This window comes from Mesoplodon mirus (genome assembly GCF_964341445.2).
Source record: "Mesoplodon mirus genome assembly, chromosome: 7".
NCBI lineage: Eukaryota > Metazoa > Chordata > Mammalia > Artiodactyla > Ziphiidae > Mesoplodon > Mesoplodon mirus.
Window position 1 is genome coordinate 60,508,786 of NC_138983.1, and position 27,525 is coordinate 60,536,310.

At 44.2% G+C, this 27,525-nt stretch overlaps 1 protein-coding gene across 6 annotated transcripts in view; it reads left to right on the forward strand.

The window, feature by feature from the left end:
* The window catches only part of LOC309808678 (synaptotagmin-9), a 388,309-nt gene that overhangs the window by 310,669 nt on the left and 50,115 nt on the right, over positions 1-27,525 (forward strand). For all 6 annotated transcript variants that reach the window (XM_082629228.1, XM_082629232.1, XM_082629231.1 and 3 more), the window contains 2 exons: positions 7,209-7,301; positions 11,225-11,338. In XM_082629228.1, the coding sequence (XP_082485354.1) occupies positions 7,209-7,301; positions 11,225-11,338 (207 nt within the window). The remainder of the gene's footprint in view (positions 1-7,208; positions 7,302-11,224; positions 11,339-27,525) is intronic.

Below are 27,525 nucleotides of genomic sequence, written 5' to 3' on the forward strand. Positions count from 1 at the left end.
AGCCCCACTGTAGGCTGTTGATAGCTGGAGCTGTATATTAAGCCTGCCCAGTCTCGGCATCAGTAGTATTTTGGGTCTTCTAGAAAGAGGGCCACAGTCTGTAAGAGTCAAGGTGCTGTGTGGTCTCTGTTCCAGAGGACTCTCAGCAACATCACTTGTAAGGCCTGGGGAAGATCTTTTTTTTTTTTTTAATTGAAGTATAGTTGATTTATAATGTTGTGTTAGTTTCTGTTGTATAGCAAAGTGATTCAGTTATATATAGACAGATAATCTTTTTCAGATTCTTTTCCATTATAGGTTATTACAAGATGTTGAACATAGTTCCTTGTGCTATACAGTAGGACCTTGTTTATCTATTTTATATACAGTACTGTGTATATGTTAATACCCAACTTTTAAAAAAATTTATTTATTATTTTTGGCTGCTTTGGGTCTTCTTTGCTGCATGCTGGCTTTCTCTAGTTGCGGCGAGCGGGGGCTACTCTTTGTCGCTGTGTGCGAGCTTCTCATTGCGGTGGCTTCTCTTGTTGCGGAGCACAGGCTCTAGGCGTGTGGGCTTCATTAGTTGTGGCACATGGGCTCAGTAGTTGTGGCTCACAGGCTGTAGAGCAAGGCTCAGTAGTTGTGGCGTACGGGCTTAGTTGCTCCACATGTGGGATCTTCCCGGACCAGAGCTCGAACCTGAGTCCCCTGCATTGGCAGGCGGATTCTTAACCACTGTACCACCAGGGAAGTCCCCCAACTTCTAATTTATCCCTCCCCACATCCCCTTTCCCCTTCTGTAACCATAAGTTTGTTTTCTATGTCTGTTTCTGTTTTGTAAATAAGTTCGTTTGTATCATATTTTAGATCCACATGTAAGTGACATCATATGATATTTGCCTTTCTCTGTCTGACTTACTTCACTTAGTGTGATAATCTCTAGGTCCATCCATGTTGCTGCAAATGGCATTATTTCATTCTTCTTTTTTAATAGCCGAGTAATATACCATTGTATATATATATACTACATCTTCTTTATCCATGGACCTTTAGGTTGTTTCCATGTCTTGGCTATTGTAAATAGTGCTTCTATGAACATTGGTGTGCGTGTATATTTTTGAATCAGAGTTTTCTCTGGATATATGCCCAGGAGTGGGATTGCTGGATCATGTGGTAACTATTTTTAGTTTTTTTTAAGTATTTTAAATTTTTTAATTTTTATTTATTTTTGGCTGCATTGGGTCTTCGTTGCTGCGTGCGGGCATTCTCTAGTTGAGGCGAGCAGAGGCTACTCTTCGTTGCGGTGCATGGGATACTCGTTGCGGTGGCTTCTCTTTGTTGCTGAGCATGGGCTCTAGGCACACGGGTTTCAGTAGTTGCAGCATGTGGGCTTCAGTAGTTGTGGCTCGCAGGCTCTAGAGCGCAGGCTCAGTAGTTGTGGCACATGGACTTAGTTGCTCCACGGCATGTGGGACCTTCCCAGACCAGGGCTTGAACCCGTGTTCCCTGCATTGGCAGGCGGATTCTTAACCATTGCGCCACCAGGGTAGTCCCTATTTTTAGCTTTTTAAGGAAGCTCCATACTGTTTTCCATAGTGGCTGCAGCAATTTATATTCCCACCAACAGTGTAGGTGGGTTCCTTTTTCTCCACAGCCTCTCTAGCATTTATTATTTGTGGACTTTTTGCAGATGGTCATTCTGACCAGTGTGAGGTGGTACCTCATTGTAGTTTTGATTTGCATTTCTCTAATAGTTACGTTGAGCATCTGGGGAAGACCTTGATGTGACATTTCTGAGCTGTGTTTTATATTTGCCTCCAAGAGATCTGGGTTTTAGAAATTGGATTCCTTTGTTCAAGACTTTGCCCAGCCTCTTGAGGGTAAAATTTTGATAGAAGCAAAGGTGGTTTAACTTCAATAGTCTTGGCTAAAGTTTCTGAGTTATTGACAATATACACACAAAAAGAACTTCCTGTGCTGATTCAGTTCTATGATATAAGAGAGAGGGAGTATGTTTCACTGTGGCGTTCTTCAATAAGCGCCGCAAGAGGACGTGGAAATGTCAATCTGTAGTTGCCATTTCACCTCCATAGGGTAGGCAGATCCCTGGCCTTCACAATATCTCTTGGTCCCACGCAATATTATATCAGGTAACTAACGTGAATTATAGTTTCAGGAATAGCTTTGACGATGGAAAGTTTGGATAAGAAGATTCATTTTTCCCTCTGTCACATTTGTAGAAATAACCATCAAAACAGAAGAGAAAAATTTGATCAAATATATGTATATCACACCTTAGTACATCAGATGTCCATTGTACAGGTCTAGCCTAGGGGCTAATATCATTAGTTGAGTAAAAATGACCTCTTTTTAATTTCTATTCATCAATGGGATGAGCATCCTTAACAGGGTAGAACAATATAGAACTCTCCTTTAGATCACTTGCCATCCCAGAGCGGGGAGGAATAGAAACTTAGCATGTAGCATCCTTCGGAATTCGGTGTGACTTTGTCCTCCTCGGTGGAACGCTGGCATGGTTCTCTCCATCTGACTTTATGCATGGAGAGCTGGGCAACTGCTCTATCACCAAGTTACCTAATAGAGAATACGGACAAGACTTTTCAGAGACTCCCAAACCTGGAATCAACTTAGGGACCCAGTTGATGATCTCAGTATTGATCCAAGCCTTCTACTACAATTCCACTGTTAGAATTAAGGAAGCAGGTGTAGCCTCTGAGAAAGCAAGCTCTTCTGAAAGTCGGGCAAAACAGAGCTGTGTCCCGACTCTGTCTTTTTAAACATGTTTAAACATCAATAATTTTCATGACCTGGCCTTTTATGCCCCGATGATACAGCCATTTTATAATCCCAGGATGATGCCAAAAAGTGACTGAACCTGTTGCCCAATTACTGGAATAAGGAGTATGCATTTATTCACTCAAAACTCAATTCCTCACCTTTGGCTAATAAATGTTGGCATTCAACAAGATGTTCTTCTTGGCCCTGTTCTCAGTTGCTTTCCAGTTTCTTCAAGCAGAGGTGGTGGTTTATCCTGGTCTGTGCCCAGCTAAGGCTTGAGTGCAGTTTTCTTTTTTCTTTTTTTTCAAGAAGATGTTGGGGGTAGGAGTTTATTAATTTATTTTATTTATTTTTGCTGTGTTGGGTCTTCGTTTCCGTGCGAGGGCTTTCTCTGGTTGTGGCAAGCGGGGGCCACTCTTCATTGCCGTGCGCGGGCCTCTCACTGTCGCCGCCTCTTGTTGCGGAGCACAGGCTCCAGACGCGCAGGCTCAGTAGTTGTGGCTCATGGGCCCAGTTGCTACGTGGCACGTGGGATCCTCCCAGACCAGGGCTCGAACCCGTGTCCCCTGCATTGGCAGGCAGATTCTCAACCACTGTGCCACCAGGGAAGCCCTTGAGTGCAGTTTTCTTGAGAGCTGTCCATCTTCTGTAGAATGTGAAAACACAGGACTCTGAACTTCACCAAAAGCAAGGGATAACAATGTGGCAGACTTCTTTCTGGGACATTGTTTCCATCTCACTGTTGTTTAATACCTTTCAAAAGCTTGCTAGAGAACAGCAGTGATCTTGGTCAACTGTATGAGAGGAAGATGTCCTGCTCCCCTAAAATGGTGATTTGGGTCGAGGGAGGGACCTTTCTGCCACAAGCAGCACTGCTACATGGGCCAGTGTGACTGCTGGGAAAGGATGTGCCCCTCAAGTCTGTTAGGGGAGGAAAAAAATCACCAAGAACTGTTCTAGCTACTCAAACAGTGCTTCTAGATTTTAAAATATATTTTAATTACTCAAGTAAATAAACATATATATATATATATATATATATATGTGTGTGTGTGTGTGTGGTACGCGGGCCTCTCACTGCTGTGGCCTCTCCCGTTGAGGAGCACAGGCTCTGGATGCGCAGACTCAGTGGCCATGGCTCACGGGCCCAGCCACTCTGCGCCATGTAGGATCTTCCCGGACCGGGGCATGAACCCATGTCCCCTGCATCGGCAGGCGGACTCTCAACCACTGCGCCACGAGGGAAACCCAAACATATTTTTATAAGAAGCTCAAATATTATAGTTAAAGCCCCTCTTGACCAAACCTCCCACTCCCAACTTTTCATAGCCCAGAAACTTCCCCAAATGAGAGCACTGTTAAGGGTTGTTCTATAGCCTTCCAGACACTGGATCTATTTACCTTCATATATATATATCAATACTTGCAGAGCTGGATAGTACTGTTTTCTAGTATCACACCACATGATTCTTTGGATCTTGCTGCTTTCACTATCCAATGTCTTGTATTTCTATCCTGGTTCATAAAAATCTGCCTCATGTAAAAATGCTACAAATTGTCCATAATATGGGTGAACCACAGTTTATTTATCCACTCCTCTATTAATGGATATTTAGGTTCAGACAGCATTTTTACACCTTATTTTAAGTGAACTTTCATCCAATCACAATGTATAAAACAAAATTTATACTGATTTGTTCCTCAGGCTGTAACAGAGAGCTTACTGGTTTCATACGTGGTAACTTGGGCAAATAATCCATTTGTGCCTTGTTCATATACTTTGTGTCTCAGTTCCTTTAAGTGTAAAATTAGAATAAAAATAGTACCCATCTAGCAGAGTTGTGGGAAGGATTAAGTGAATTAATATACGTAAAGTGCTCTCAACAGTGCTTGGCACATGGTGAGCGCTGCCTAAGTGCCCACTATGTGTCTAGAGCACGGTACTTGGGCCACATTGTATTGGTCTCCATAGAATTGCTTTGGTTTTCGGCCCACATTATCCACTAACCTTTGACCTATTTTGAGAACATCACAGGAAAGCAGTGAGTTCTGCTGGGCTCTGTTTACTGTGAGGATATCATCATCAGTGTTGTTTATCCCACTACACAAAGTCTCTGGAAAAAAGGATGGTTCTCCCTTCCTTAGGAAGAGCTGTGCTTCTCCTAGGCAGTCAGCTTGACTTTGTCATACTGATCTGTGCATCTTTTAACTCAGTTGTGCTTCCCTTTTTCCATTGGCTGCTAGAGTGGATTCCGTTATTTTTTTAATCTACTTCTAGCACGTGTTATAGACTCTATGGCACGCATTTTGTGTATTAACTGAACTTACGATATCAACTTCCTTCCTTCCTCTTTTTTTTTTTTTGTCAACTAGCTGCCTCTCTGGGTGATTGCGTGGGTAGGTCTTTTATCGTACGAACACACTGCACTCCATTTGCCTGAGGCCCAGGTGGCGTGGTAGCTGGCTGGAGTCTTGTGGAAGGAGCCTTCCCTTCATCTCCTGCTGGAGAAGTGCCAGCTGCCAGTGGTGGGTGGCCCTGTGCATGTGCTAACTTTGGCACTGGCACTGGATTTACGCAGCTTCACTTGGGTGCCTGGGTCCTTTCTGTTCTCAGTCTCTCTCCTCTGAAAGTCACCATCATGTGAGTTCTTGGACAGAGAAGCAATTGACCTGCTGCTTAAGAACTATTTTCCTTTCTTTTCTTGTTAGGTTCTGAGAAATGTAGGTTATAATTATATCTTTGGATACTAGTCAGTGTTTGACCATGTGATGACTGGAATATTAATTAATGGAACAATAATAAACTGCCATCAACACAAAGAAGCCATTAGTGATTGCTAAGGTCCTTTGTTTATGGTATGAAAGAGCTTCCATAACACTGAACAAGATGCAGACTGGAGAAGGGCTAGAGGAAAAGGCAGTGGAATGGCAGGGGTGCCCTGTCCGTCTGGCCTGTGCCTGGCACAGCTGCCCTGGGAAATGGCCCCTGGGCTCACCCTCCCGCTGCACCTTCGACAAACAGCCAGTGCTTCTCTCACAGGTGACACTCCAGGGCTTGAATGAAGATTTCTTGCTCCCTATTTCTTTTTAGAACCAGGCCTGGCTCTGCCACATGCCCTCACCTAGGCAGTGCTCTGGGGAAGGGATGGGGCAAGGGAAGGCAGGAGGTATCTCTTCCTAATGGGGCGGGTGGGGTGTGGTTGGAAAGCCCATTCTGAAGGTTTGAATGTGGCTAAATGGGCTCAGGAGAAGGGGACCATCTCTGGGCCCCTGTGCCTGGTCTCCTCTCTGACGTTCTCCTTTGTACAATCGTGGCTTTCCTTTGGGATGTAGGATACCCGCCTTACGAACATTGGAGCATTGACTCCTCTGGACCAGCCCAGGTGTCAAGGAGTGTCATTTCCCCGTTTAGCAATAAGATCTGCTTTTTCAGACCGCTGAGCCCCTGGATGGCCTACTGTGCGCCTCTGGTTTGGGCCCTTAAATTCCTCGTGGAAGAAGGGCATAGTCGTAGCACTGGGCCAGTTCAGTTCCATTAGCAGCTACCTCCCTCCTCCCTGCCTACAACCAGGGCAGACACACCCAGGAAGTGACTGTGGCTCCTGTCTCTAGCTCAGGGCATTTTATAAGCTTTGCCTCTCGACTGCCATCTCAAATCTCCCTTTCCTCTGTTTTCCATGGTTTCCGGCTGCTTGGTATTTCCTGTGTTTTCCCTCTGCTTGGCCCTTGAGATTCCTCTGGCTGTCATTTGGGTTCTTCTCAAGACGTTTCATCTTAACTTATTCCTCTCAGCTCTAACACTGAAGCAACTCCACGTGCCACCCTGGTTGCCAGAGCCCTCATTGAGGGGTGCGATTGGCCACTTCTGACAGGGATGTGCGAGTAGATGAAGGGCCTTCCGTTTGGCATCCCTCATCCTCCAGGCTCTCTGCGATGTTCCGGATGGGCCCCCACACCGTGAGGTGTGCCTCGGCTCTGGAGAACTCTGGCGTGAGAGTCAGGAGACAAGATCTGTGCAGGAGTTGTTCCCGTATAGTTCCTCGGTGAATGGTACCAGCTCCCTGGGCTCAAAGAGTAGACCCTTATTGCTATTGCTGCTGCTGGACGGCTGTGCCTCCAGCTAAACCAGACCCAACACGCCCAGTCACGTCAAGCACCGCAGGGTCTGGAGTTCCACCAAGGCCTTTCTAGCCAAAGGTGAGGTCACCCAGGGGGTGGTTTTTGCCAACTTTGATGGCACGCCTGTCAGTGGCATCTGATCTGGTCCTCCTTGTAGTAGTTTTGAAATCCTGTGGTTTCCTGTTTAGGTGGGTGGTTTTGCATAGATAATGAGCGAAACTGTCCTCACCAATTGCATACATCATTTGGAAGTTGGTAAGATGTTTTTCCAGCCTTTTAAGTGTGTGTTTTTTTCCTCTTCCCTTTAGTCCCAGGTAAATCACCACAGTGCTGCTAGTAATGAAACGTACCAGGAACGCTTAGCCCGTCTAGAAGGAGATAAGGAGTCCCTCATATTACAGGTGGGTCCTTTTTGGTGGGAACCAGCTTATTCTGTTACCTCCAACTCTGTAGCTGCCTTAAGTAGGAGGGAAGTCCAAAGGGTTTTCTCTGTTGGATGTCTCCTGCTCCCAAAGTGTATGTTTTTCAAAAGACTTTTCCTGAAACAAAGGAGAAAGTAACTGGGGGCACAATTTAACTCTGGCCTTGGCTTTTGGGGGCTGTGAATGGATTCATTTATTTATCATGGGCTACAAGAGTACCTGCATCTATACACTGGAAGCTCTGTGGCCAGGCTGATTAATGGGGCCCTGTCTTCCAGAAGTCTTGCAAAGATGTGTCCTCATGTCACTAATAAAGCAAAGCCTCTTAAAAAGCCCCAGGGTGGATGCTAACAGGATCAGGCCCAGTTCATCCGGAGTTGGATCTAGACTGACCACTTTGAGGCCAAACCCCCTGGAGCTGTTAACATGGGTTAATAAGCCTTTGATGACTCTCTTACTTTGAAGAAAGGAACTCCAAAACTTTTCAGGGACAGAGTCAAAGACGTAGTTTCAGGTCTGAAAACTTGCATTGCATTCTGAAAAGTTGATCTTTCTTGTGGGACACTTTTTGCTGAGGTAGGAGCTCTTTGCTGTGTTAGTTCTCAAACACATGATTCAAGCCTCAAGGTCTGGTATGCCTCAGACACTGTGGTTGACAATTTAGAGAATAATAAGACTAATATCCTAATCCCAGCTCCTTAAAAAGCTCGAAGGGTGGTGATTAAGACTGGTAAGTGGGATGGAAGCGAGGGGGCAGGTAGGGTTCTGGGACCCTCCCTAGACTATGGGCCTTAGCTTAGAGCACTAGAGTTAAGAGGCTGCAGTATGTTTGGCTTTTTTCCTTCCGTTTTACCTTATTTCTTTTATTTCACTTCATTTTATGAATGTAGGTATAATATCTGATTATTTTAGAAACTTTGGAAAGTCAAAAAGAATTTAACATGTTGGCCCTTTCTTCCAGTCCTTTTTTTTTCCCTGTCCTGCCCCTATTTTAAAAAATTAAGCTCAGACCAAATATACAATTACACAATTTTGCATCCTAGGTTTTTTTTTTCTTCACTTCATTGATTTGTTCATTAAAAACTATTTGTATGCCCACAACTCAGTGGATACTGGTTTTAGGTGCTGGGGTTGTAGCAGTGAAGAAAATAGACAAAGTCCCTGTTCTCAAGCTTCCATTCGTGTGTGTGTGTGCGTGCGTGTGCGTGCGTGTGCATGCACGCGTGTGCACACGTACATGGACGATAAACAAACCAATTCACAAAATGTTTCCAGTGATGATAAATGCTATGGAAAAAAACAAAGCAGGATAAGACTGTGTGGTCAGGGAAGACCTCCCCATTAGGAGGAGACTTAAGGAGCTGGGGAGGGAGCCCCACAGAGACTGGGAGAAGCACATGCCAGGCAGAGGAAATGGTTGGTCCAGTGAGCACCCTGAGGTAGGCGTGTACTTGGTGTGTGGGAAGAACAGGAAGGGGCTGTGTGGTTGGAGCTGGTGACCCTAAGAAGCCTGGGAACTGCCTACTGAGAGGTAGCAGGGGCCAGATTATATAACACGTTAGAGTGCAGACATCTTGAGGGATGTGTAATTTGAACCCCCATCCCAGTGACACAACTGATGGAAGAGCGTCCAGTTTAGAATTTTGCCACAAACAGTATCAAGCTATAAACTAATGAACCCGGAACCTTCATGGCTGAAATGAGACATTTCTATTTAGAGGGTTACAATTTAATAAAGAATTCCTGTGTGATAGTATCTCTGATATTTTAAAAATTCCAAATTCTTGAATAATCCTTAATGAAATAATTCTAGCACAACTGGGGAGCTGCTTATCAGAAAAGTCAGAAGTGGATCCTAGTGGTTTCTGTCCCTCCAGGAGCTTGTGGACAGACTCTCAGAGTTGCTCCTGCGTGCTCACTGTTGTCTCTAGAGGCTCCACGGAGCAGGTTAGACAGATCCTCAGCATGGGGGAGCCGCTTGCTTGATTAATTCACAAGACAGCTCAGCCAGACCGAATTCATTGGAGCCTTTGGCCCAGAATGTTCTCCTGGGTTTACTTGTGGAAGAACAAGGGAAATCACACAGGGCAAAATACTGTTTTCAGGATTAAACAACAAATAAAACCAAAATCTTGTATTTCTTCATTAGAATGCGAACTTCTTAATGCAAGGATTTTCATCTTTTTCTTTTTCCCCCACTTCTGTATCCCCTCGGTTTTTAAAATTATGCCTAGTATGTGGTAGGGGCTCAGAAAATATTTGTTTTTCTTGAATAAAGGTCACATTTAGAACCTTTATACATTTTCTCCCAATTTTCTACACCTCTACATTCATAACCTAGACAGAGTATTCATGTTCATAAGGGCCCCACAACCTGGTGTATCTCGAGTCTCATGAGCAGCTGGGCTATAAGCTATAGAATGCCGGAGACCACACGTTATTCGTCTGGGTACCTATTCCACTGGGTATCGCCAGTGCATGGCCCCAAGGCGTGGTGCAGACTCTCTAAGTGTTAATCATCCCAGTAAGATTAACCATAACACATCCCGGACAGAAACTCTGGAACCCAGGGAGCAAAGGCCACCCCTGGCATCCTGCTCTTTTGAAATTAGAGTTAGTAGTTGAAAAGGCCAGGACGGCTGATCGTGTCAGCCAGCGAGGATGAGGAGCCCAGTTTTGGATTATAATTGAGATGTTAGCCCGCCATGCGTCAGCTCCAGGAGTATGTCTCAGTAATTCATTAATCACTTAGGAACATAAAAAATGGAAAGCTTAAAGCAGCCATATTCATTCAGATTAGTGCCTCTGTAAAAGGGAGCTTTATAATTCATAGCTTTATTTAAGCATGCATAAGTGAATTCACATTAACTCTCATGCTCCAGCTATCATTCCTTTATAGACTGAGAAATAATTTATGATCATCTATATGTAAATGGTGATGAGTCAACCACTGGTTAAAAACCAAAAGGCTATAAAGGATCTCAATTTACCAGTCCTTGATTTCTTTATTTTGGGGGAGGTCACTCATATGCTTTCTTCCTCTTCCTGCTCTGAGGCACCTTTTAATAATAATTATTTAATAGTAATATGGAAAAGGATTATTTAATAATAAGGAAAAGGATTTAAAAATAATAAGGAAAATAAAAAAAATAAGGAAAAGGGCTGTTTGCTGATAGAGGAGGCTTTGAAAATCCTCAGTCTGTATTTAGGGTATAATTTATTGTAAATGGATTTTTATTTGCTAACAATTCCAATAGATAGTCTCGATGTTCTTCAGAAAGACGACTGTTTTCCTGCCACTGTATATGCAGTGTGGCTTGTGTATATTTATGACTTAAAGTCATGTTTTGGCCTGTGAAGCACAAAAACCTTCCTGCAGCCAAGTTTTGTCAGTGCTAATACATGCCCTTTACGTCCCACATTCCTTAATTGCTTCAGAACCCTTGCCTGATAGGTGAGCTGTCCTCACACCCTGATGAGAGGGGTAAGGTCATTGGCTACTCTGCACAGAAGTTTGGATTGCACTTCCACGTGAGGTGGCAGAAGCCCTGGCGAGCCAGCTGGGGTATTCCTTGAGGTCGGGCTGCCCAAGGGAGCTCTGTGAGAGGCGCAAGGAACCAGAGTCCAGCCCAGAGGCCACTCTCGTGGCTGCTGGATGTTTTTCTCCTGAGTCTGTCAAGAGCAGGAAATGTGACCAACCTGGTCCAGGTGGTGGCTGGGACTTCCCGGCCAGGTGAGAAAACAACCGGGGTTCCTTTCATCCAGGACACTTCCCCCACTTACCACCCACCAAAAATAGCAGCCATTCTTCTCACATCAAGAATCGGTGGTGTGGCTTCAAGGCTCCCCTCCAGCGGGGAGCCGGTCCCAGCCCTCCACCCTTGCTTTATTTCCTGGGACAGGTGAGTGTCCTCACGGACCAAGTGGAAGCCCAAGGAGAGAAGATTCGGGACCTGGAAGTGTGTCTGGAAGGGCACCAGGTGAAACTCAATGCTGCTGAAGAGATGCTTCAACAGGTAAGGGTGGATGGGGCCCAGGGCCTTGGGTCCTGCAGCCGCTCACGTGGGCAAGCCCCTTTCTGGGTCCACGTTACAGAGCTCGCTGCTTCCTTTCCTGTCCTGCCTGGAGGGAGGGTTGGCTGCTTAGCCTGTGGTGTTTACACAGCAGGTGAAACCGGAGTTGGGGGGCAGGGAAGGGCTGGCCTGGGAGGAATAACTTGTTGGGCTGGTTTGACAGATTCCCAGGGCACTTTCTCCTGGCTTGGTTCAGTGCAGAGCTCTCTGCTGGCCATGTCCCCCTCATCTTATCACACCAACCACACTGGACACACTTAACTGGCTAACTCCTCATGACCAAGTAACCCAGAGTTTGGGCATTACACTGTTGTCGCCTTTGCCCTGTAAGTGGCATCTCGGGTTTTCGAAAGTCGATTAACTTATTTTGTGCCTCTTTCCTACCCTCACTCTTTCCCCTCTCACTCTGTGTGGCTTTCTTTGATAAAACCAATCACATATTACATAAATAATATTTTAATATAATTTAATACATGTTAAAATGAAAAAAAATTAGCTGCTCTTTTACCATTCAGAAACATCTCTTAAATGTCTTCTTGTTTCTCTTTGGGCCTTTTTGTTATACGTACATATAATATACAAAACACTATTTGCACCAGAGATATGATTTAGTCCTCAGCTTTTCTATGCTTAACGTCATAGAGTGAGTTTTTTTCCACTTTCAAATTTTGCTGTATCGTTGTCTTTACTATCACTTAGACCTTTTTTCTTTTTCTTTTTTTTAGTAAAAGTATTATAATTGGCTCTTCTTGAACAGTCTGACCCCATTGTAAATAACGAGCTGCAATTTTTAGGAAGAGGTGTTGAATTTTTATCAAAAGTCTTTTCCGAATCTGTTGAGATGCTAATTAGAAATTTTATTTTATGAACTCTAGTAATATATCTAATTAAATTCCTTAACTTGCATCATTTTTGCATTTCAGTTATTTTGAAAAATAAACCATGACTGTAGTTTATGTGTGTATGCTTTGTAGCTCCTGGTATAGTACTTGGCACATAAAAGGTGCTCACTAATTATTTAAAGAATGAAAGTCCATTTCTTAAAATGAGTGTGTTCAATTAGAAGACTACCTATAATCTCCCTCCCCCACCCTCCAAGCTCTAATTTTTTTTTTTTTTTATTGCTTTGGTCAGCATAAAATTCAAATTGTTTCTCCACAACATAGTAATGAACAGAGGCTTTGAATATGACCTTTGGTCTTAGGGGTAAATATCTTAGTTTCTAGGTGTTTCTTAGCTTTGAGTGCATTTGAAGAACTTTTTTTAAAATCAATATTTTTATGCAAATGTCTTTGTAGAATCTAGTTCCGACAGCTTGGAAGCTGTTATTAGTTTATCCTTTCATTGCTGATTAATAAGTTACCACATTCTTGGCTCCATTTGATTTTCTGTTTAAATTGTATGCCATTTCTCTTGCTTATCATATCCCCTGGAAATCTGAGTAGCAACAGGAGTGAATCTTTCTTTTTATTTACTCTTAAAAGTTGAATCTTTCTTTTGAGGACCCAGGAAAGAAAATAGCCTGGTGGAAAAATCTCAAATGGCAGAAAAGCATTTTCACAAGAGTGCATGGGACAACCCACTAGATTATATTTTCAAGACAGCAAAAATGCGGTTCTGGGTGGGGACCAGGGAGGAAGATGATGGAGGGGCTGTTAAAAAAAAAAAAAAAAAAAAAAAAACAACTAGACAGACCAGGAAAATTTGCATGTGGAAGGGAACATGTCAGAAAAATGGCAGAAGGCCGATGTTTCAGGAAGGCAGTGCCTGGTGAGTAACCACACGATCGGAGGTCAGAAGATGGCCTATCGTGGTGCCTGAGCTCTCTGAGGTTGTCTTATCCTTCTAAGCATTATCCCATAGACTGGATTTTAGACTTTTAAAAAAGTCTTAAGCTCAACTGCCCCTTATATCCCATTTATTCTAAATCTTCTTTCTTGTGTGCCGTGGCTGAGGTAGCAGTCATGGGGTTTGCATGTACCGTAGAGGTGAACGTGTTGGCTTGGTATATTCTGGAGTGCAGTAGCTCTTATTTGCTACCTCTGGGGTTGAAAGATCTTCCTGAACTTAACCAAGTTATTTTTATGCCCATAACTTTGACTGTGTTCTCTCAGCCTTTCAAGGGTAAAATGAAAGGAGTGTGCAGTACTCCTTTCCTGGAGAATTCTGAGTTCATGTCATAGGCATTTGAGGCTCCGCTCCCACTCATGTGTTCTCTGGGCTTGGTGGTGCCTGAGCTGGAGATCATTGGGTTGCCAGCTCTAAATGCCACATTGAATGTTCTGCACATGCTGATGCTTTCCTGAAATCTGCTTGATACTGTTTGAAAAGACGCTTAATTCTTGCATCACAATGCTGATGTGATGCCATCTATAGCGTGGAGTACATACATAAGTGTCCTCTGAACTGGGGATAGGCAGAGACTTGCCTGGTTAGACTGTGATATCCTGGGCCCCAGGGCTCATGGTAGGAGCAAGCATGACTCACGTCCTTAAGGCAGAGAATGGAGGCAAGCAATTGCCTCTTTCTTTTTTTTTTTTTTAATTAATTAATATTATTTTTGGCTCCGATGGGTCTTCATTGCTGTGCGCGGGCTTTCTCTAGTTGCGGTGAACGGGGACTACTCTTTGTTTGCAGTGAGTGGGCTTCTCATTGCGGAGGGTTCTCTTGCTGCAGAGCATGGGCTCTAGTAGTTGTGGCTCGTGGGCTCTAGAGCGCAGGCTCAGCAGTTGTGGTGCATGGGCTTAGCTGCTCCACGGCATGTGGGATCTTCACGGACCAGGGCTTGAACCCATGTCCCCTGCCCTGGCAGGAGGACTCCCAACCACTGTGCCACCAGGGAAGTCCACAATTGCCTCTTTCTGCCAGCCCTGAGCCAAGCCTGGCCTCCTGTTAGAGGAGCTCTGAAGGAGACCCTTTCACTGTCACAGCGTGGGGCCTTCTGACTGCCTATTGACACTGCTTCCCCTGGGGAGGCAGCTCCTGCTAGCCCTTACACACTGAATACATCCTTTCTAAAGGAGCCAGCCACTACTCAATTCTAGCTGACCACCCATGGAGGCCCATTACTGCTTCTCACAAGAAGCTGGAAATCCAGATGTAAAAATTTAAAGATCAGTCTTTCTATTTTAAAAACATTGGCAACTAATTTAAATGAAAAAGAAGTATTGTGTGAACCACACAATATTTATTGTACCTTTAGGCCAAGCCTGGCCCACAGATCTCCAGTCTGCAACCTCTATTCCAGACTATGCCCCCTTGGCTGGCTAGAAGACCTCTGGGGGGACTTAAGGAAACCCAGACCCAACCAGCATCGTCCAAACCCTGTGTGTCCATGGGTTCCAAACCCCACTGTGCTGTCTCTCCCCACAGCTGTTCTCCTGACCAGTGTTCCCCACCCGACTCACGAGCCATGGACCCCTCAGTCTGGCTTGGCCTGGTCCCCTGCTAAGTGCTGATCTTTTAGCTCTCATCTGTTTTCTTCTGCACATTAACCCATCTGGTCTCCAGAAAGGGAGAGCATGAATATCCATGGGGTTAGACAGGCAAACCAGGACCAAACAGAACCAGCACAGAGGCAGGGCCACACGAGCCACGCATAGATTATAGACACATTTGAGGGCAAAATATTTCTTGTCTGCAGCCTGTTGCAGGAAACAGGGTGGGAATGGGGCAGCTACAAGCGTCTCTTGGAGCTGCCTGTGGAAACACCTACTCTGATATGGTCTCTGACTCACTGAGCGTGTCTAGATTCCCCGGGGAGGCTTCCCCATTAGGAAGAGACATCTCCCAGGAAATGTACAAGTGGGTCTTCAAAGGCCCACAGCCTGAGTCCATTTTCACCTCCTTTTTTTTTTTTTTTTTTTTTTTTTGCGGTACGCGGGCCTCTCACTGTTGTGGCCTCTCCCGTTGCGGAGCACAGGCTCCGGACGCACAGGCACAGCAGCCATGCCTCACGGGCCCAGCCGCTCCACGGCATGTGGGATCCTCCTGGACCGGGGCACGAACCCGTGTCCCCCTGCATCGGCAGGCAGACTCTCAACCACTGCGCCACCAGGGAAGCCCTTCACCTCCATTTTAAGCAGGTCAAGGCATTGCCCAGCTGCATCTTTGAGGGCTGTACACTGAACAATCCGAGCCCAGAGCCCAGAATAACACCCCAGGAATACAAGTGTGGACCAGCGCCCTCCCCATTGTGATTGGCCTAGACCATGTTGGCAATGAAATCTATCACAGAGAGAGAGTTCCTTATGCTCTGTGATGTATTTGAAGTCCCTGGTGACTTTTTCTAAAGTAGCCTCCATGGGTTCTCTGGGGTCCTGTCGGTTCCTGCCCCACAAGCTCCTCTGCCTCTGATCACTGACCCTTCTCCAGCGGGTGATGATTTCAGGGAGGAAGCGATGCTGTTCAGTGGAGAAGAGGTCTTATACAGAGCCGGCAGCCAAATGGAACATTTTCCAGAGGTTGGCCATTGACAGGTGTAATCAATGCCAAGCGCAGCAGCCATGTTTAGTGCCAAAAAGAAGACAGGATAGGGAACCCAAGGCGGGAGGAAGAAAGGATGCAAAGCTCCTTGTGAGGACACAGCCCAGCTTTGGGGAAGCCTGGAAGGACACCAGGCTCTTATCTCAGTCCTCCAACCTGACCCGGAGCCCCAGGTGTCAGGCAACCTCATTATGTTGGCCGCCTTTTAGGTGAGGTGTGGAGAGTGACAAATTTAGGGGATTTGGAGTCCATGGACATGACTTTCTGCAGATTCACCACTTGTGGTTGATCTGGGGAAGTCAGTGAACCTGTGCCCTTATTTATAGAGAACAGAGATGACAGTGTGGACTCTGCACTGCCCACCTCCTAGAGCTGTAGTACAGTTGTTGCAGTTTTGTTAAAACTGGACTGTCACACAATGGCCAGGGGGTTATGGGACCCAGGACACTAGGCCCTGTTCCTGCCCTTGAGTCGAGTGAGGGAACAGTGTGCCCAGGTGTGTGAACTCAGCAAAGCGTCGTCAGCACCCAGCTCATAAATTCCCCGAGAGCACCTTTAGGGAGGTATTTCTACCTCAGGAAGGATATTAAACAGAGCTATGCACCTGACCCTGTGGGAGCACAAATCTGTCCGAGGAGACAGGACACTTGAGTGAAGAAAAAGGGGATTTGCCAGTTATTCCCTAAAACTCCCCCTGGGAGATTTGTGAGGCAGAGATAACTGCTTTCCTCAAGTTTATCTCCTTTGATGTTGGATCTCCAGACCGCAGTGTGAGGCAGGTGCTTTACCCCTTTTTACAGATAGGGGACTGAGGTTCAGAGAGGCGATTTGGTTAGTGGGGACTGAGTCTGGACTCAAACCCAGCTTGACTACGCACCCCTCTCCCTGAAAGAGGCTTCCCGGCAAGGCCTGGGCCTCTTACTTCAAAGGGCAGAGGGACATATTTTTCCTTTCAAGTCGTTCCATGGCCCATTCTTTCATTCTGGTTTCAGGTTGCCGGTCTGGCTCCAGTCCCCCGTCATTGGTCAGAAACTCCCTGGGTCAGGTTCCACACTTAAAGTTGGAAGTAATCGCTTCAAGATGTGGCCCTTTAAGGAGAGCAAAGTTGAAAGGCAAATTCTCTTTATCAGCTCCAGTCAGACACTGAGCTTTGGGAAAAGGAAATGATGGTTTGCTCTGAGATGGAGGCTTTTTTTTCATCTCCCAGAAAGGAGATGTATTTGTCCTTCTGGAAGAGATTACTGGTAGTGGTGAAGTGAGGGGGTGAGTGATAATTTTGTTCATTGGTTTTCTTCATTACCCAGTTTCATGGTCCTGCCTAGTAAGAAACACAAACCACCGTCCTCCCATACCACCCCTCCTCAGCCCTTGCCCTCTCTCATTTACACAGGCAGCCTTGAACCAATGAGGAGAGCAGACACTACTGCTGCTTATGAAACCTCTGCCCCTTATCTCCAGCCCCCTGTCTCCCCATTCCCCCACACCCCATTACAGTAGCTCTATGATTCCAAGAGATCCCAGCAGGATCCCACCCTGCAGGTCTCAGTAGGTGCCAAGCGTTGCCTTCGTGCTCCGGACAAACAGGCTGGATCAGAGATCACTGTAGTCTTGGGGATGGGAGCTAAGGATCCAAGAATGTTACTCTTAAGGGGTAGACAGAATAAAAGATGCCAGCAGAGAAGACAAAGGAGAAAAAAGAAAGGTCAGGAAAATGGGACTTCCCAGGTGGTCCAGTGGTTAAGACTCCGTGCTCCCAATGCAGGGGGGCTGGGTTCGATCCCTGGTCAGGGAACTAGATCCCACATGCTGCAACTAAGACCCTGTGCAGCCAAAATAAATATTTTAAAAAAGAAAGAAAGGTCAGGAAAATGGAAAGGGAGGGTGGCTCACACTAATGAGGGGATGCAGGGTGAGTCAGTGGGTTGAGAGCTGAGAGGTGAAAGTTGCCTCGGAAAGTTGGAACGCTGGTCCCAGAGCCAGGGCTCTTTCTGTGTTCTGCTGAAGGCAGAAGCTGGGTTGCAGGCATGCAGACGTTTTCCTGAGAAGCGACAGGAAGATGAGGAAGAAGAGGCAGCAAAGAGTGGATTATTCTTTTCAGAGCTTGGCTGTGAGGGGGAGAGGGGAGGGAGGAGAAAAAGCTAGCGTTCACCACACGCAGAGTGCGTTTGCCTAGCCTGAGCACTAGGGAGCTGATGGTGGTCCCTGGAGGGGAAGGAAGGTCAAGAGGGAAGGTTCTTTCGAATGTCAGAAATTTGATCATGTTTATAGCCTGAGGGATGGAAGCTGATGGTGAGGGAGAGATTAAATGCCTGTCAGAGCAGATGATTAATGGGCCTACCCTAGAGTAGTGTAGACTTGGTGAGAACTTCCTCAAAGGCAGTACAGAGGTGAGGGAGGGCCCAGGTCCCTGTGAGCAGGCGTCATTCTGCACTACCGGCTAGAGGGAGAAACAGGACCAGGAGGACTCAGAGAACAAAGCCAAAAGCTACTGGTTAACCAGGGAGTTACCTGAATCTTCATTCAAGCTGCGTGAGGATGGCATGGAGGACTGGTCAGCAACAGGAAGGTGGGTCAGGTGGAGCAATTCAGGAGCAAACTCTGGAATCTTTGTGTCCTTTAACATATGCTTTTAATGTGCAACCTGGAAACTTATTGGGCTGGGAACAGTTTTTAAAGATAGAAGAACCTGACAGAGAAGTCGGCTGTGTGCAGTTATGTCAGACTAACCTCGGAAAAGGAGGTGCAGGCTTGCCTTCTCGAAGACATGGATTCAAGAGAGAGGAATGAGAGATGATTCTGGGAAACTTTGAAATAGGAAGGATGTAAGTTCAGTGACTGATCAGATGATCTTTAAAAATCTTTTCAGTAAATATGAGGAGAGGTTATTTAAGGAGAAGAAGGGTATAGGGTGGGGTTTAGGGCTCGAGGAGAATGGAAAGATCTGGAACAATCTCTGAAAGGAACCAGCCAGAGATGAATACAAGTTTTGCCAGGCAGTGTTGGAAGATCAGCTGTAATTAGATAGCGTAAATTTGTGTGGAAACCAATTGGCATCATTAAGTGACTTTTACCAGCAATTCTCAGGCCATGGGGAGTGGAAACATAGACAAAAGTCTTTGAGGTTTGGCATGGTGGGCGCTGGTGTAGCAAATACACTTCAGATCTAGGGGCAAAAGGATGCATCAGAGGAAGACTTTTCTGGTGCAGAAATGATACAACTGAAATGATAGGCCTTAAGGTATAGGGTGGATAAGGAGGCAAATATTGCTTAAAGGAAGTTGATAAACTAGGAAAATAGGGAGTTATTAAGTAACTAGTAGCCACAGAAGAAGAAATTAAAGATGATTTGAGTGACTAAATGGGCCAGTTGAAAAGTCAGAGGATTGTGGCCAGAGGAGAGAATTTCAGAGTTGAAGATTTTAGAAGTGAAGGACACATGTTCTGGATCAAGACGAGGGTCAGGCTGTGGCCATACTACTGAGAAGCTGAAATGAGGTGGAAGCAAAGCCTGTCGGTGTCAAGGTCAAGAAATGTGAAACCAGGGTGGACACTGAGTGAAAGATTGATTAACAAGGATATCAATGGAAATGGGAGACTATCTTGGGGTCTGGATATTTGGGGAGAATGTGACTTAACTGAATGGTGCTGCCTTAGAGGAGGAGGAGGGCAGAGGTAGGAGATCTGGAAGAAGCAGGGTGTAATAGGGAGAAAGGTGTTCTGTAAGTTGGGTTGCTGGAGCAGAACGGTCTCTACTTGAGAGGACTGGGAAGGACATGTCATGTCATGCAAACGTCAGGGTTCGGTTTCTGCTGGAAGTAGAAAGAGCAGTTTAGAATGTAGGGTATTTATATCCTATTAAGACAACTAGGATAGAGGTCACAGTACATAACAGTGGCTGGAGGCCATGCCAGGCCGGGAGATGGGGAAGTGGAGCTGGGCTGGGATAAGGCTGTCAAAGGCTGATTTTGAGTTCAGGGAGTAGGACAGTACTTATTGATGACAAGGACCAGGGGTGATCATAAGGAAAGGGGGAAGCGCATGCTAATAGAATCTAGGAGGCAGTAAGGAGAAGTTTTGTTATCAGTGGACTATGTGAAATTAAGAAGCCCCAGGCTTCTCATTAAAACTTTGGTGTGTCTAATTGAAATGTCCACTTGGAATGTTAGTGTGACCAATCAGAACCCTGGCATGACCAATTGGAATGGCCATTGGAATGTTAATGCAACCAATTAGAATATTATCCTCATTAACTGGAACACTGGTATGACCAATTACAACCTGGCAGTTAAAACAGCCAGAGGGGGCTGCCCTGGTGGCGCAGTGGTTGAGAGTCCGCCTGCCGATGCAGGGGACATGGGTTCGTGCCCCGGTCCAGGAACATCCCACATGCCGCGGAGTGGCTGGGCCCGTGAGTCATGGCCGCTGAGACTGCGCGTCTGGAGCCTGTGCTCCGCAACGGGAGAGGCCACAACAGTGAGAGGCCTGCGTACCGCAAAAAAAAAAAAAAAAAAACAGCTAGAGGGATTCTGGAAATAATGAAAGTAGAGTAGATTCTTAGCTTTCAAGAGAGATGCCTTCTGAGGCTTTTTTACATTCCACCAAGGCAGTATCTTGAATGCTGGTCAGTAGACAACTGCATTAAATACCTTTTTAAGAGACTCAGGAGCGCAACAGGGGCTGTACTTTTAACTCTCCTATCCCTAGGCCTTGGCATCTGGTAGCTGAACAAATGATGGAAGTCTCATGGAAGAAGATTTTCTGAGTTCTTAGCACTCCAAAGCAATTGTTATTATCCCATGGACCTTGAGTTCTAGAATCGTCCCTTTTTCCCTTTGCGCTGGTGGCTGGGAAGCTCACATACACATTGTACTCCATCTCTAGCTGTGAATAGAACTTTAGGGTATGAGTTTTATGCCGACAGTCACTCTGGCTTCAACTTCTTTCCTTAACCGCTTTAATTTTTACGGTTTATTTTTTAACTTGTGTAGCCTTTTTTTTTTGGCGGTACGCGGGCCTCTCACTGTCGTGGCCTCTCCCGTGCGGAGCACAGGCTCTGGACGCACAGGCTCAGCGGCCATGGCTCACAGTCCTAGCCGCTCCGCGGCATGTGGGATCTTCCTGGACCGGGGCACGAACCCGTGTCCCCTGCATCGGCAGGCGGACTCTCAACCACTGTGCCACCAGGGAAGCCTGAGTTGTCTATTTTGAAAACTACCTCAAATCATTTCTGGAACAAAGCAGCTAGATGAAAGGATGGAGAGAAAGACACAGAATGAGGTGGTGGAGGAAAGGGGAAGGTGGGGAAGAGGGAGAAGGATGTTGATAACGAGCAGGCGGCATTAGGAAGGATTAGATCTTAAGATACTCAAGACCCAGAAATCCCATCTTCCTCACCCAGGGAAGAACATTTTAGGGCCTTTTATGGCCTGCATAGCCTTAGCACCAGGCCCTAGTAGATAGTATGTGTTCAACAAAATCTTAACAGTTTGAGCAGGTCTTTCCTGGGCTCAGTGAATATTTGTTGACTGGCTTTTTTCAGCATGTATTTTTTATTTCCCTTGAAATTCTTGGACTTCTTTCTCTGTTTGGGAAACAATGTGATACATTAAACAGAAATGAGTTTTGAAGCCAAACAGACTTTGGTTTTAAAACTAAGTCTGCTGTTGATTGGCGTGTGCCCTTGGCCAAGACAGGCCAGTCTCCGGGCCCGTTTCTTCATCTGTAAAATAGGGATAGTAATGTTGACTGCCAAATCCCTGGGAGGGTTTATTGAGAGGATGTATGTAAAGTACCCAACAGTGTCTAGCACAGAGGAGGCACTCAGTGCATCTATGTCCACCCACCCCGAGTCCCAACACTGGACATACTTAGCTGGCGAACTCCGCATGACCAAGCAGCTCGCAGTTCTGGCGTGGTACTGCTGCTGCCTTTGCCCTGTAAGCCAGCTTCAAGTCTGGCTGGCCCAGGGAGAGATGGGATCCTCAGTCCAGTACTAAGCTCACTTTGCTGAATTCTTTGGCTTCTGGATACTCTCCCTCAGGTTAGCAGACGGACAGTTTGTAGCCCACCTTTCTGAGGTACTGATGGCCTTTTGCCTAGGGAGTCATGTTTTCCAAGTTAAAATCTCTGACTCGTGTGGTTTGGTTTTATGAGTTGAGGACAGTTCAGAACGTGAAATCATGGCTGTAGGGTCAGATTGTTGAGATCACTGTTCTTGTACTAGGGTTGGGTTGCCTAAGATGATACGGAAATTTCAGACCATGGCAGGATGCTGTGTCCTTTCCGTCAGCTCATTTGGCCGGTTACCCTCCTAGCATCATACCGTGGTCTCCTTGCCAGGACCTGTGTGTCCAATGTCTCCATGTGCCAAGATTTGGGATCTCACACAACATCGCCTTTTGCCGATGGAGAAATGTTACCCCTGGACTTTGGGAAGTGATCCTGGCTTTTGAGGGCCTTCATAATTCCTAGTAGTGCTGAGAAGGTGTTTCACCTATTACCTTTGTTTTGTCTTATTTATGCTTATTAAGTGTATATATTAATGGCAGGTTGTTGTCTGCTACTGTTTTAGGCTTGGCAGGACTACTAATAACCTCCCTGGTCTGTCCTCAAAATAAGCAAAGAACAATTTTCTTATTTACATTCTAGGAAAGATACATATCACATAAATAAGATTCTACTATAACCATTCAATAAATACTCATTGAATATCTACTTTATGTCCTAGCTCCCTTCTAGGTTCATTGCAGTAAGATCTTCCAATGACATGTGTGGAAGACTGGGCTGAATTTTTTTTTTTTTTTTTTACATCTTTATTGGAGTATAATTGCTTTACAATGGTGTGTTACTTTCTGCTTCATAACAAAGTGAATCAGTTATACATATACATATGTTCCCATATCTCCTCCCTCTTGCATCTACCTCCCAGCCTCCCTATCCCACCCCTCCAGGCAGTCACAAAGCACCGAGCTGATCTCCCTGTGCTATGCGGCTGCTTCCCACCATCCACCTACCCTACGTTTGGTAGTGTATATACGTCCATGCCTCTCTTTCGCTTTGGCACAGCTTACCTTTCCCCCTCCCCATATCCTCAAGTCCATTCTCTAGTAGGTCTGTGTCTTTATTCCTGTCTTACCCCTAGGCTTTTCATGACATTTTTTTTCTTCTTAAATTCCATATATATGTGTTAGCATACTGTATTTGTCTTTCTCTTTCTGACTTACTTCACTCTGTATGACAGACTCTAGGTCTATCCACCTCACTACAGATAGCTCAGTTTTGTTTCTTTTTATGGCTAATATTCCACTGTATATATGTGCCACATCTTCTTTATCCATTCATCTGATGATGGACACTTAGGTTGTTTCCATCTCCGGGCTATTGTAAATAGGGCTGCTATGAACATTTTGGTACATGACTCTTTTTGAATTATGGTTTTCTCAGGGTATATGCCCAGTAGTGGGATTGCTGGGTCATATGGTAGTTCTATTTGTAGTTTTTTAAGGAACCTCCATACTGTTCTCCATAGCGGCTGTACCAATTCACATTCCCACCAGCAGTGCAAGAGTGTTCCCTTTTTTCCACACCCTCTCCAGCATTTATTGTTTCCAGATTTTTTAATGATGGCCATTCTGACTGGTGTGAGATGATATCTCATTGTAGTTTTGATTTGCATTTCTCTAATGATTAAAAATGTTGAGCATTCTTTCATGTGTTTGTTGGCAGTCTGTGTATCTTCTTTGGAGAAATGTCTATTTAGGTCTTCTGCCCATTTTTGGATTGGGTTGTTTGTTTTTTTGTTATTGAGCTGCATGAGCTGCTTATAAATTTTGGAGATTAATCCTTTGTCAGTTGCTTCATTTGCAAATATTTTCTCCCATTCTGAGGGTTGTCTTTTGGTCTTGTTTATGGTTTCCTTTGCTGTGCAAAAGCTTTGAAGTTTCACTAGGTCCCATGTGTTTATTTTTGTCTTTATTTCCATTTCTCCAGGAGGTGGGTCAAAAAGGATCTTGCTGTGATTTATGTCATAGAGTGTTCTGCCTATATTTTCCTCTAAGCGTTTGATAGTTTCTGTCCTTACATTTAGGTCTTTAATCCATTTTGAGCTTATTTTTGTGTATGGTGTTAGGGAGTGATCTAATCTCATACTTTTACATGTCCCTGTGCAGTTTTCCCAGCACCACTTATTGAAGAGGCTGTCCTTTCTCCACTGTACATTCCTGCCTCCTTTATCAAAGATAAGGTGACCATATGTGCGTGGGTTTATCTCTGGGCTTTCTATCCTGTTCCATTGATCTATCTTTCTGTTTTTGTGCCAGTACCACACTGTCTTGACTACTGTAGCTTTATAGTATAGTCTGAAGTCAGGGAGCCTGAATCCTCCAGCTCCATTTTTCATTCTCAAGATTGCTTTGGCTATTCGGGGTCTTTTGTGTTTCCACACAAATTGTGAAATTTTTGGTTCTAGTTCTGTGAAAAATGCCAGTGGTAGTTTGATAGGGATTGCATTGAATCTGTAGATTGCTTTGGGTAGTAGAGTCATTTTCACAATGTTGATTCTTCCAATCCAAGAACATGGTACATCTCTCCATCTATTTGTATCATCTTTAATTTCTTTCATCAGTGTCTTATAATTTTCTGCATACAGGTCTTTTGTCTCCTTAGGTAGGTTTATTCCTAGATATTTTATTCTTTTTGTTGCAATGGTAAATGGGAGTGTTTTCTTGATTTCACTTTCAGATTTTTCATCATTAGTGTATAGGAATGCCAGAGATTTCTGTGCATTAATTTTGTATCCTGCTACTTTACCAAATTCATTGATTAGCTCTAGTAGTTTTCTGGTAGCATCTTTAGGATTCTCTATGTATAGTATCATGTCATCTGCAAACAGTGACAGCTTTACTTCTTCTTTTCCGATTTGGATTCCTTTTATTTCCTTTTCTTCTCTGATTGCTGTGGCTAAAACTTCCAAAACTATGTTGAATAAGAGTGGTGAGAGTGGGCATCCTTGTCTTGTTCCTGACCTTAGTGGAAATGATTTCAGTTTTTCACCATTGAGGACGATGTTGGCTGTGGGTTTGTCATATATGGCCTTTATTATGTTGAGGAAAGTTCCCTCTATGCCTACTTTCTGCAGGGTTTTTATCATAAATGGGTATTGAATTTTGTCAAAAGCTTTCTTTGCATCTATTGAGATGATCATATGGTTTTCCTCCTTCAATTTGTTAATATGGTGTATCACGTTGATTGATTTGCGTATATTGAAGAATCCTTGCATTCCTGGAATAAACCCCACTTGATCATGCTGTATGATCCTTTTAATGTGCTGTTGGATTCTGTTTGCTAGTATTTTGTTGAGGATTTTTGCATCTATGTTCATCAGTGATATTGGCCTGTAGTTTTCTTTCTTTGTGACATCCTTGTCTGGTTTTGGTATCAAGGTGATGGTGGCCTCGTAGAATGAGTTTGGGAGTGTTCCTCCCTCTGCTATATTTTGGAAGAGTTTGAGAAGGATAGGTGTTAGCTCTTCTCTAAATGTTTGATAGAATTCGCCTGTGAAGCCATCTGGTCCTGGGCTTTTGTTTGTTGGAGGATTTTTTATCACAGTTTCAATTTCAGTGCTTGTGATTGGTCTGTTCATATTTTCTATTTCTTCCTGATTCTGTCTTGGCAGGTTGTGCATTTCTAAGAATTTGTCCATTTCTTCCAGGTTGTCCATTTTATTGGCATAGAGTTGCTTGTAGTAACCTCTCATGATCTTTTGTATTTCTGCAGTGTCAGTTGTTACTTCTCCTTTTTCATTTCTAATTCTATTGATTTGAGTCTTCTCCCTTTTTTTCTTGATGAGTCTGGCTAATGGTTTATCAATTTTGTTTATCTTCTCAATGAACCAGATTTTAGTTTTATCGATCTTTGCTATCCTTTCCTTCATTTCTTTTTCATTTATTTCTGATCAGATTTTTATGATTTCTTTCCTTCTGCTAACTTTGGGGTGTTTTTGTTCTTCTTTCTCTAATTGCTTTAGGTTCAAGGTTAGGATGTTTATTTGAGATGTTTCCTGTTTCTTAAGGTGGGATTGTATTGCTATAAACTTCCCTCTTAGAACTGCTTTTGCTGCATCCCATAGGTTTTGGGTCATCGTGTCTCCATTGTCATTTGTTTCTAGGTATTTTCTGATTTCCTCTTTGATTTCTTCAGTGATCACTTCGTTGTTAAGTAGTGTATTGTTTAGCCTCCATGTGTTTGTATTTTTTACAGATCTTTTCCTGTAATTGATAACTAGTCTGTAGCGTTGTGGTCGGAAAAGATACTTGATACAATTTCAATTTTCTTATATTTACCAAGGCTTGGTTTGTGACCCAAGATATGATCCATCCTGGAGAATGTTCCATGAACACTTGAGAAAAATGTGTATTCTGTTGTTTTTGGATGGAATGTCCTATAAATATCAGTTAAGTCCATCTTGTTTAATGTATCATTTAAAGCTTGTGCTTCCTTATTTATTTTCATTTTGGATGATCTGTCCATTGGTGAAAGTGGGGTGTTAAAGTCACCTACTATGAATGTGTTACTGTCGATTTCCCCTTTTATGGTTGTTAGTATTCCCCTTTTATGGCTGTTAGTATTTGCCTTATGTATTGAGGTGCTCCTATGTTGGGTGCATAAATATTTACAAGTGTTATATCTTCTTCTTGGATCGATCCCTTGATCATTATGTAGTGTCCTTCTTTGTCTCTTCTAGTAGTCTTTATTTTAAAGTCTATTTTGTCTTATATGAGAATTGCTACTCCAGCTTTCTTTTGGTTTCCATTTGCGTAGAATATCTTTTTCCATCCCCTCACTTTCAGTCTGTATGTGTCTCTAGGTCTGAAGTGGGTCTCCTGTACACAGCATATTTATGGGTCTTGTTTTTGTATCCATTCAGCCAATCTGTGTCTTTTGGTGGAGCATTTAGTCCATTTACATTTAAGGTAATTATCGATATGTATGTTCCTATTCCCATTTTCTTAATTGTTTTGGGTTCGTTATTGTAGGTCTTTTCCTTCTGTTGTGTTTCTTGCCTAGAGAAGTTCCTTTAGCATTTGTTGTAAAGCTGGTTTGGTGATGCTGAACTCTCTCAGCTTTTGCTTGTCTGTAAACATTTTAATTTCTCCATCAAATCTGAATGAGATCCTTGCTGGGTAGAGTAATCTTGGTTGCAGGTTTTTCTCCTTCATCACTTTAAATATGTCCTGCCAGTTCCTTCTGGCTTGCAGAGTTTCTGCTGAAAGATCAGCTGTCAACCTTATGGGGATTCCCTTGTGTGTTATTTGTTGTTTTTCCCTTGCTGCTCTTAATATGTTTTCTTTGTATTTAATTTTTGACAGTTTGATTAATATGTGTCTTGGTGTATTTCTCCTTGGATTTATCCTGTATGGGACTCTCTGTGCCTCCTGGACTTGATTAACTATTTCCTTTCCCATATTAGGGAAGTTTTCAACTATAATCTCTTCAAATATTTTCTCAGTCCCTTTCTTTTTCTCTTCTTCTTCTGAAACCCCTATAATTCAAAAGTTGGTGCGTTTAATGTTGTCCCAGAGGTCTCTGAGACTGTCCTCAGTTCTTTTTATTCTTTTTTCTTTCTTCTGCTCTGCAGTAGTTATTTC